The 11872-nt window shown below is 40.4% G+C and overlaps 1 protein-coding gene across 2 annotated transcripts in view; it reads left to right on the top strand.

Moving 5' to 3' along the window:
• Positions 1-978: 978 nt before the first annotated feature.
• Positions 979-11872, top strand: part of stard13a (StAR-related lipid transfer (START) domain containing 13a) — a 51746-nt gene continuing 40852 nt past the window's right edge. Inside the window, exons 1-3 of one of the 2 annotated variants that reach the window (XM_040033301.1) lie at positions 979-1104; positions 2396-3384; positions 7617-7751. In XM_040033301.1, coding sequence (XP_039889235.1) covers positions 2659-3384; positions 7617-7751 — 861 coding nt within the window. In that variant the 5' untranslated portion in view covers positions 979-1104; positions 2396-2658. Of the gene's footprint in view, positions 1105-2395; positions 3385-7616; positions 7752-9407; positions 11554-11872 lie in introns of those variants that run through there. The other variant, XM_040033303.1, reaches the window with a different exon arrangement.

Here is an 11872-nt window from a genome sequence, read left to right as displayed (position 1 = left end):
TGGAGCTGTGAAACATCTGGGGAAGGTTTATCAAGATCCTTCAAACGGGATCGCTCTCATGAATGTGAAGTTCTTCAAAACAGTAAAACATTAATCGCGATCGTCACAATTTAAAGTAAATGTTAATCTCAACATTTAAATAAGTCACGATGTTCCTGATGAACCAAAGATTTGGATGTGAAACTTTGAAGTTATTCTGATTAGGATTTTATTACATTGCTGATGCCTAATGTAACGGCTTAAGTAATTAAGTAATACCCTGAGAAGTTGATGTCACAGTAAGCAAAGAGACTTCTACAGTCTTCCCCCTTGTCCGGACCTCTTCTCCCAAAAAACGGGCCTCAATAGGCGGGATCATTTTCAAGGTTAACATACAAATAGCAGAGCTTCACCCCAGACCACAGAGGTTCCCTCCAAAATGGGAAAATCAGTGTTTTCAAACAATCCTGAAAACTTTTCAGTCCATCCACTTCTCTGTAAATATCACAGGTCTTTCAGTTGTTGATGAAAGCGCACAGGCTGTTAGAAATAGTCTGGAAGGCGAGATATTTACAGAAGATAAGAAGAGTTTGAAGCATTACCTCATGTGCTGTTGAGGAATCTGCTTCTGAGGTGAAAAATCTTTTGCTCTGGGCCATATTGTATAGCAATGAGTGAACAGAGGAGGGAGGGAGTCTGGTTTGTCTTCGTGCAGATATTTAATCTGCTCGATCGACCAACAAAAAGATTTGATTTACTTTGTCTGGAGTGAATCATTTACCCTTTTTTTCCTTTTTTTTTGCCTTGCACAAACTTTCATTCACATGAAAAATAATAAATAACAGCCGCACTTCAGACAGGCACGCTTACACAAATAATCTAAACACCTGCCCGTGGAGCTCTCTATGTGTTCTCGGTGAGGTAATGTAGGAGGGAAAAGCATTCCTCAGCCCTTCTTTCACTCTCCTCCCCTCTCAGCATTTCACGTCTTTCCCCACATAAACTCAGTCGGTTTCACGCTGTATAAACGCACAGGTCACTTTGTTAGATCTGCTACCCCCTGATCTTCAGCCTGCTCTGAGGGAAGACTTCCTGGGTGACACAACCTTTGTGCTAAAATGTCTGGTATGTTGTAAATATGAGTCTGTGTTTGTTTACAATGCAGCGTGCTTTCATTTATGTGTGTTTTTTTTAAGAAGTAGGTCAGAATCCCAAATTCTCTCATATTCTGTCAGTTAGAGAGGATTGAAATGATGTTATGAACTTTCTCTACAGTTCTAATTTTCACATCTCAGCTAACATGTGGGAAATAGTGACATTTGCGACATTGCTGTATTAATCCTCTATGTTGGAAAGGATTTTTGCATGTAAATACTCTCTGTGCTCTACAGTGAGTAAGTATTTCTATGTAATTTGAGGGTTAAACATGAGTGTGTCTGTGTGTGTGTCTCAAAGGCAACGAAAACATTGAGAACCAGGGTAGGAAAGGGTGTGTTGGCTCCAGACAAAAATAGCTATGTTGCAGGAAAAAACAATGCGTTTGAGAAAAATGCGAGAAAAGAAAAATAATGAAAATGTCAGAGTTACAGAGGAATCAGCCAACAATCACATTCATGATGTGACTGATATGAGTCACATAATTTCACTAAAAATGGAAAAATATTTTTCTACATATTAAAGTAATCTTGTAAAAGCACACTGCCGCTGAGCTATTTTAATTCATTTTAAGTGTCCTGTATGCAGTGTTGAATCGACAGCAGATTTTAATGGAGCACTAACCTCTGCTCGTTACCCCGAGAGTTATTCATTAAAACAAAACTAATGAATTCACAGAATGGGCCTCTGAAAACTGTCCAAGCAGCAGTTTCATGAGCGCTTCACGTAAGTTCCTCTACATCCATTTACAAAACAAATAGCTCTCTGTTACACATTCATATATATTTTTCATCCCGCGTACATGTGAACATCGATCAGTTTACCCAAATATGCACACTCTGTTTCACCTGAGGAACACTGGAGGAGCTTTATCTTTGTAGGAGAATGATTTATACTCAAATCATGTGTTTTTTAATGCTTTTTAAAAAAAAAAATCTATCTGTTTTATTTTAAAAGAGCACGTGGCGATGCGGTGGTTAGTACTGTTGCCTTAAAGCAAGAGGGCTCCTGGTTTGACCCTGCTGGCTCATGAAATAATTGGCAGAAAATTCAAATGTTTTGACAACTGAGTGCTTATTGAACCATCTGACAGTTAAAAAATATTGATTAATTTGCATATATGAGTATGAATTTGTATATTATGTCCTACATCCTGCATGTTTTGCAATTTATGTATAAAGGGGTTATTGAATGGATGGATTTTTAAATGTATTCTTGATTAACCGATTTCTGTTTTTCTTTCCTCTTCTCTGTAACTCAGGCATCAAAGAACTTTGGGCCATTTAAATTTGGTCCAAACTGTAAATATCATCCATGCGTACTTTCAGTTTATCAGCTGCAGCTGGTCCAGTTCAGCTCCTTACAGATGGTTCAGTAGAGATGTATGAAGGTCCATCAGCTGCATTGCCTGTGCTGGAATAGTCAAACAGGCATACTTACCATCAGGTTGTCGATCTTCTGTTGGGTGACCTTCAAGGTCGAGCTACTTTCCTGCCTCAAGCCTCCATCGGCCATCTAAGAAGCATGTCTGAGTCTGTTCCTTTGCTGCTTTGTGCTCTGGATCCTGTAACCAGTCATACCACAAAATGGAACGAGCTGAAAATGGACAAGAGCTCCCTGCATGATGCTCCTGTGTCTGATTTCAGGCAGAATGGACATTGTGAATGCAGACAGAGTTCAGACATGTCTCCTGGAGCAGGTCAGGACATGGAGGTGTCATCCCTGGATCGCAGAGCAGCTGTTCATAGTGATTCTCAGATGGAGGCAGAGAATGTAAAAGACTGTGGAGCTAAAATACCTCAGCAGAAAGACGAGAGCCCTGCAGAGACCCCAACAGTCCTGGACAAATGTTGTCATAAACGTCTGCCTGCATCTATGAATACACCAGAGGACGTGCTAAGAGTAGTAAAACACCACCCAAGCGCCATTGTGTTCTGTGATTACGACTGTGGGACTGGCAATCAGGTCATCAACGAGAGCTCTGATGGCGGAGAGTCATCGTCATCCACTTCTAAAGAGGCGGAGGGCGAAGACGGTGATGATGATGACTTTCCTGCAACGTTACAATATAAGGAATTCCTGGTCAGCCGTCGTCGTAGAAACTTGAGCAGGAACAGGAAGTGCTTAAGGAGGAGACAGGATGCCCAGCCTAACAGCACACCATTTGACTGGCAAAAACTCAACAAGGGCAAACCTGGGTTCACAGGTAGCCAGGAGGAGGAGGACACATGGGAGAAGAATGGAAAACAGGTAAGGAAAATAAGAGGGGGGCTTGGGCAATAATAAAAAAACAAAGAAGTCTTGTTCACTTAGTAGAACAGCCAGAGAAAGCACTTGAAAAGCCTTTATCCTGTGTTAAATTGCACTGCGGAAAGCCTGATCCTTTTTCCACAGCAGAGAGGGATCCGGTCATAGCAGGAAAAGCATAAGTTTTACTCGTGAAATTAACAACTGCTCCATTCAAGTATTCAAGTGAGCCAAGGCAGCCTGGACTGTAACGCCAATTTTAGCCGCAATTAATCTTATTATGTCGCCCCTCTAGTTTCCTAAAGAGACCTGCCAGAATGCCTGCAGCTAAAATCTTTTTTTGCAACTGTGATCCCTACAGGCGCCACCAGAGGGCAGCAACGTCAAAACATTTCGAACTTGATTTCATTTGAGGGCCAGGAGTGAATTTCCTAAATACTTTCATATCATCTTTGAGGAAAATATTCATTGCATTCGTGTGCTGCGTGCACAGCAAGTTGTCATGTGCTGATCCAGTGCTGTATTTAGGCTATAAATGCAGGGCAGCAGGGGGTCTGCACAATGTATTTGAATTTTTTTAAGTAGCCTGTTTTGTTCTTTCTTTTTATTAAATGCATAAAACTTAAAAAAAAAAAAAAAAAGCTTCCATTTTTGTGTGCTACTAAATCTTTGCATTATTTTTTCAATTCAATTTTTTAAAAAAAGAGAGTCTAAGTAAATAGGAATCTTTCAGCAGGTTCCCCCCTGTTAGAAATTCCTCCCATATTTCCCTTGGCCTGGCCTGGCCTGGTCTGGCCCAGCATCTCCAATCCTCCCAGCATGCAACACACCAGCAGGCTTCCCGTAGTGTGACAGTGCCCCTGACTGTGTTCTCACACCTGTCAGAGCAGCCCTCAGCTGCTGGCACGTTTCCACAACAGTCCTCTGGTTTGCTGTACGCAGCTTTCCCGCCTTGGCCTGAAATAAAAGGATTATGACCAAGTAGCTTTTCAAGTTACTTATTGACAGACTGAGGCCGGGGCTCATTTGAATACCTGTTTAATTGAAGGGAACCCCACTGCTGTTTTACACATTCCTGGAATATTTTGGCCTGAGCAGTTTGGGTGTCCAAACTGCTCAGGCCAAAATCCCCCGAATGTGGACGACATTTTTGCCAAATTAAATGTTTAAAAGCAAGTAATTAAACTTTGCTTGGAATAAAATGTGTCTTGCAGGCTTGGTGATAATTATTCTGCCTTATTAATAGCTCAGATGTGAAGGTGTATTAATCGTTGCCACAGATTTGTCGTTAGTCTCTGGCAGCCTGCTGTCATGCCCCGAAACTTGAGAAAAATAAATCTGTGTTTTTACAGATAATGATATGACTTCACTTTCTTGAATTTGTGTCTGTGTGAGTATTATTTCGCCTGAGATAACCCTTAATATCTGTAGTTTTCTGAATTTGGATGAATATTGTAGAATTACTTTGCACCTCTACTACCAGTGCTTACAAATGTCAAAGTACACCTAATACTTAAGAAAGCAAAAGCATTATTGGAGACTTCCCAGCTCTAATTCAAGTTACAATCTGGTTAATTGTGTTTGGGATAATGAAAGAAGATGAAGTACTATAAGGGAATTACAATTAGGCCAGCTAGTACTTTACCCTTTGTCTGGGCTGACATTTAGACCAAGTCTAGATACCCTTTAAAGAGTATTGGACAAGACTTAAGCCATGTTTTTATTAGGTTCACTTACAAGATAATATTCAGCTGCGTGAAGTAAAAAGAGAAAATAGTATTTGCTATTTGATTTCATTTATTAAGGGGAAAAGGCTACCCAAAGCTATCTGGCCATTTTGTAAAAAAGTAGTTACTGTTTGTGTCATTTTTGGCATCAAGAGCTGAAATGTTAAAACTGTTTGTCATAAGTGGAAATGAGTCTTTCACATCACTGTGGGGGATTTTTACCCACTCTTCTTTGCAGAATTGTTTTATTTCATCCACATTAGAGGGTTTTCCAGCATGAATGACTAGTTTAACCTCATAGCAAAGCACCTCAACTAATATGACTCCAGACCTGTATGAGGCCACCCCATAAACATTCATTTTAGATTTTTTTTTGAGCCATTCAGATGTGGACTTGCTGGTGTGTTTTGGATTATTGTCCTGCTTCAGAACTGGAGTGTGCTTCAGCTTGAAGACACAAACTAATGCTCTCTACTAATGTTAGAGAGGAGAATTCATGGATCCAACAATTGCAGGAAGTCTTCCATGTCCAGCAAAGCAGCCCCAGACCATCACACTACATTACCATGTTGGACTGCTGGTGTGATGCTGTGTTAGTTTATGCAGATGTCACAGGACACAAACCCTCCAAAAGTTTGAGGTTTGTCTCATCAGTCCACAGAATATTTTCTCAAAAGTCTTGGGGATCATTGAGATGTTTTTTGGCAAATGTGAAATGAGTCTTCTAACCAGTCCCAGTCTTTTGACTTGTGTCTACGTTGACATTCAACATTATTGTTGAATCGTGAACTCTGACTTTAACTGAGGCAAGTGAGGCCTGCAGTTCTTTAAATCTTCTTCTGGGTTCTCTCACGACTTCCTGGATGAGTCGTCAGTGCCCTGTTGGAGTAATTTTGGCAGGTCGGCCACTCCTGGGAAGGTGTTCCAAGTTTCCTCCATTTGTGGTTAATGGCTCACTGTGGTTGAGTGGATACCCAAAGCCTTTGAAGTGTCTCTGTAACCCTTATCAAACTGACAGATGTCGACTTTGTTTCTCAGCTGTTTCTTTAGATTGTGGCATGATGTGTTGATTTTTCTTTATCTGTTAGTCTACCTCACATTGTCAGACGGGGTCTATTTAAGTGATTCCTTGATTCAGCAGGTCTGGAAGTAATCGGGCTTGGGTGCGTCTACTGAAATCGAACTCAGCTTGCCAAAAAAAATGTGGTTAATCAGAGTTCAATTATGATTTAACAAGAGGGCGCAAGGGTGTGATAACCCTTAATAAATTAAATCATCATTTTGTATTTCCTTGGGTTACTTTGTCTGATATAAAAATTTGTTTGATGATCTAAAACATGTAAGTACAACAGGCAAACAGACTGTATATGAAAGTATTTATCAATGATAAAGCTGCAGGAAAAAAACTATATCAAAATAACAGGCATCTTAGCCTCTCCATATAATGAAAAGGTCTTTTAGCAAATATGTCAGGATGCATTAAAAGCTCTATCTTCTCTGATCCCTCAGAGAGAAGTATATTAACATTTCATGAGCTTTGAGAGCACTCTGTCTGTGCTTGTGTATGCTATGGTGTGCATTTGTGTTCGTGTTGGCACATTTACATTCACATGCTTGTGTCTGCAGTCACTCGTGCCATTGAAAAGCCTCCACTAGTTGTGTTCTCCCGTCACTCTGTCACCCACAGTGAGGGTAAAAATAGCACCCCGGTGATAGAAACCCTTCTGTGTTCCCGTGTGTGGAATCTGGAGATGTGGGGGCCGTAACGTGCAGGAAATGACTTTGCTGCCAAAGCCCTTATTGCTGATATTTTTCAAACTGGTCAACACGATGGCTTTGGGAAAGGGAGTGGACAGAAGGGTGTGTTTGTGTCCGTAAGTGGGTGGGTGAGCGCATGCTTGTGTATAGCTATGCATGTGTGTGTGTGAGTGAGGGGGCTGTTTTTGGATTTCAAGCTCCTCAAAGGGGCCCTATGTGCTACTATCAGCCCCTGGGACTCTGGGGTTGGCAGCAGAGCCCCGAAACAAAGCAGTTTGTTCATTTCCTGGAAGGCGAGTGAACAAGTGTCTCAGTCAGAGCCCGTGACCAATGGGTGTAGAAGGAAAGCGAGGGAAATTGAGGGTGTAGTGCATGACTATTGGCCTGGAGAGATACTACACATTTACATAACATGCAGTGCTGCTGTGATATGAAGCAAAGCTTACTCCTTACAGGCGACAGTCTTTGACATTGACTTGACAAAAATGTATCTGCTCTACAAAAATCACACTGAGACATGATTAGACTGCAAAGTCTACCCTTAGTTAGGCTGAAAAAGCCCAATGTTCATCTCTAAGGAGCCCTATAGAGAGTGAAAGGTGGAGTAGAAGAATGAGGAAGAGGAGTATATGGTTTTAGGTTCAGCATACACGAAAGGCGTAGTGTAAGATTATCCCCAGAGCTTGCCCTTGAGAAATATTTTCCTGCATTTGTTTTTTTTTTGTGTGTGTTTTTTACCTGTACGTTCAGGCTTCTGCGTGTGACTCCATGACCCTGCTGATGAAAAAGTTGGACCACCTCAATGAGGGCATCCAAGAAATCCAAGGCGCAATTTCCTCCTACTCAAACGAGGCCAGTGCTGATGAGGAGCAGCAGAGCACCACAGTGAGTCAAGTACAAGTAATGTTATGTTTATTCACATCAGGCTCTCAGAATGCTTTGAATGAATGAAGATTATACGTGGTGATTAAAAAGAAACTCACAGACTTAAAGCTGAAGGAACATAAAGGTGAAGTGAGACATTTCTTAATACACATTCACATGTAGCAAGTATGCTGTGCATCACTTAGAGAAACTTAGACAGTGAGGCTTGTGAAATGTAGAAGTTCACTGATTTACGCAGGTTTTTTATGCACGCATTCAAGTTGAGATTGCAACTGAATGCATTCTGCTGATGAAGAGAAGACATTAAACCTGGAGAGATTCTCTGTTCGGGAGGTATTAAATGAGGGAATTTATCAATATTAAAACTACAGCATATGCAAAAGTCATGAGTCACCCCTCATTTCTATATGTTTTGCTTTGAAAATGGGAAACAGGTGATTTATTAAAAAGTGTGCATAGAAAAACAGAAATACAGTATATAAGGATAACTGTACAATTCTAACAAGTTTGAGAGTCAGTGTTTGTATGAACCATTATTCCTCAGTATAGGAAGACGTCTCTCAGGCAGCTTTCCTGTAATTTATTGCTTGTGTCTTCACGGATAGTTCTCCAGGATTCCTGAAGGGCATTCAAAGCTCTTTTCTGGATATTGGCTGCCTTTTTTTCTGTGGTATTTATTTATGGTGAGCCATTAAAGTCTGAATGTTCCCGTGAGCCTAATTCCATCAATTTTTATCTCCAACACTACTGACTGAATTGCAGCCTGAGCCTCAGATGTCTGTAGACACTCACTGTTGTACATCTCTCCTGATCTTCATATGCATTATACATACATACTGGACATAACACATATTAAACATGCATGAAGTCAACAATTTGAGTCAAAATTCCACATTTGGGTTTATCACTACATATGACCATAACATAATATTGTGTTTTTGCAACAGGCTGCTAGTAATAGAGCGCCAGAAGATAAAATTTAAACTGAGTTTGGTGCTTTTTTTTTTTACACTCGAATCAGTCACAGGTCATTGTTAAGTGGCTTAACAAACATTCAAGCATAAGAACTGAACTGAAAATGAGCGAAAAAAAAAGAAAAACGCAAGACCTTCAGAAAACCTGGAGCACTATTGCTCAAGACAAATGATATGATGATAAAGACGTCCTGCAGGGAAAAATATAAAGAAATGACTGGTGGTTAAAGACTTTTTTGCACAATACTGTGGTATTCAGTGCAGTCACCAAGTCAAGAGGAAAGACAAGTTTTAACACCACAGTTGTTAGTTTTTGTAGCACAGTTTGTGCAGCGTGGTGACGGAGGCATCTTGTCTTGTTTTGGTTTCCTCCTCACAGACTGAACACATGTATGTGTTTACCAGTGATTTTTAATTATAAATGGATGAGTGTGAAGGCCATGAACAGTTATATCTCTCTCTCAGCCCTTTGTTGGACTGCCAATATCATCCAGGTTGGAAACTGCCTCTCACTCAAAGTCAGTGGGTAAATCAATGATAAAACTCAGTAATGACCACTCAAGACAAATTTGTTGTATCAGATAAGCTGATTTTTTTTTCACTGGTTGATTTGCTGCACAAAGTTTGAATTCTAAGTGAAATATTAAATTGAGTATTGTGTGGGCCACTGCTTTGGTTATAGCAAAAATGATTGCTTTTTAAACAAAGCTTTAGCAACATTTTACTGACTGCGTATATTCATCATCAACACAGAATGTACCATTCACACATGTTAGACAGGCCTCAGTTTTCTATCTCCTCCCCCCTGTTAAGCTACCCACCTTTCATTTAACAAGGCAGCATAGCTAAGAATATTAGTTTGGATGTTCTCCAAGCCTGTTGTTTTTCCATCATTAAGGCATTTCACAAATCAAACAGATCTTGACTCATTTGGCATCCACCTGGATAAAGCGCCGTGTCTCCAGAAAGCAGATTACAGGAGCTGAGCTCGTCATTTCGGCTCGCTGTTATTTTACAGGTGTATTTAACATAGTTTTTGGAAGAGGAACAGGGTCTGCGGATGGCTCCTGTGCTGTGCTGCTCTGCTCTCACACAGCATTCCAGCTGCCTCATTACGCTTACCAAGTGTAAATCTGGTAACCTCAAAAGCTCTTTAACCAGCAGCACAGAACTTCAGGAATGTAATAAAATGGTGGTATTTAATCGCGCTAATCTCATCCAAACTGTCTGGAAACAGCAATAAAGCGCGTTTACAGTATCTCTCCGTTTTTAGCTTTATGTGCCACATTCTCTGTGGAGCACTTAAACACGCTTTTATTTTCAGTGACAGCAGCATTTTGAATACAAGTGGTGAGTTTAGCCGTCTTATGGTGGAAGAAGCACAGAATCTCATTTATAGAGTCACTAAACCCAATGACTTGCAATCTATTTCTTTCTTCTTCTTTTTTTATAGCAAAAAGGTCATCCTTGTTTTGGAGCACAACAGAGGTATTTATATGAGTTAAAAATATTCAATATCCAGCTAAATATCAAAGGTTCCTGGTATATACTGCCACGTTATTCCTCTAAACAACACTCTTCATCAGTCTTGCCTTTGAGTTGGCCCAAAGTATAAGGTCATGTGCTCAATATAGAAAAACTAGTGAGTTCAGTGCTCCAAACAATATTCTCTTTCATTCTTTCCTCAGACACTATCCTGCAATCATGAAGTACCCTACATGCTGATTACACTTTCCAGAATTGCGTTAGCTATGTCGGTGTAAAAAGTTGTTATTTGTGTCCTTCCTTTTGTCATGATAGTCATAGAATCACAGCTCACATGGGTGATGGTCCCAGTCAAGCATTTGGATCCCGACTGTAATATCTCAACTATTAAATTGATCACTGTGACATTTTGATAGGGCGGTTAGGGATGTTGTTGGGTTCTCACATAGTCAACATGACTGAGTGACTTTCATCTAATGCAGCCATGAGGTTCATATTTATGCCTTTTAGTGAAATGAACGAATTACAGTGAATCTCAGGGCACATTTAAGTGCACCTCAGGAGGAATTGTGACAGAAACCTTCCAGTGAACTAATGTTCATGCTTCATGCTGCACTGTTCAGAGCTGCTAGAGCTGCTTTTGTGTAATGAAGAGGTGTGCACTGTGGTAATATCCTCAGTGCCCGGCTAGTTCATAGAAAGAACCGAAATATCAAAGTCAAACAAACCTTTTTACGTAAGAGTAACACAATTAAAATTAAAGATTAGTTTTGGGGACACGGTGTCCCTGATGTTTTTATGTAACTTTGACCACACAGTTATATAAAACTAGCAACAGCATCATGCCATCTCTATGATGGCAATGCTCTGCAAGGTCAGAGGGGGAATTTTCTGCACAGATAAGCCTTGTGTGCTGTAATAAAGAGAAAATGTGGCTCTTTATCCATGCACTTGTAGATGGAAATCTTGGTGGGGAAATCAGCATGCCGTTTACAGACACGAATGCCATCCCTGCTTCAGTTACACACGCTCACATTTGCACACACATCCCTGTTATCAGCTCAGCGATGGACAGGAGGGAAGAGCGGGAAGCATGACGGCGGGTCTTCCCGCTGCTGGGTACAGTAGTTGAGCAATCAGGTCAAGCTGGACTTTCCAGTGTTGTCACTGAGCGGAGATACTTATGGCATAAAGGGGGATTTTTCAGAATAAGAGAAGGGCAGATATATCATTACCAGTGTCTTATGTCTTTCATCACGCACCACCAACACCAGCTCCACGAAATACTCCACAGAAACCAGAGAGCTGCTGAAGAGACAGGTGACATGAGGACAGGGACTGGGGTAAGAAATTGAAGGGGACACAACTACATGGAAACTTTCTATAAAGAAAATTAGAGTTATGTTATTTAAACTGGCATTCGTCATGAGGAATTAAGATTTTGTTGTTCACCATGCCATAAAAAAATTTCAGAAATCAGGGATTACCATTGGTTATGAAACATGTTTTGACTTAATTTCTTCTGTTCTTCCTTATAGTTTTAATTCTTGATGGTCAACATGTATTTATTTTTTTTAATCGCTTATTGTCAAAATAAAATCTAAATATAATGCTAAATAAAATCATGTATGTCCTTTAAAAGCTTTGAAAACATTTTGTGTT

Source organism: Simochromis diagramma, unplaced genomic scaffold, assembly GCF_900408965.1.
Source record: "Simochromis diagramma unplaced genomic scaffold, fSimDia1.1 OVJJ01000216.1, whole genome shotgun sequence".
Taxonomy (NCBI): Eukaryota; Metazoa; Chordata; class Actinopteri; order Cichliformes; family Cichlidae; genus Simochromis; species Simochromis diagramma.
The sequence above is the reverse complement of the archived record's forward strand: the minus strand, read 5'-3'. Positions and strand labels throughout refer to the sequence as shown.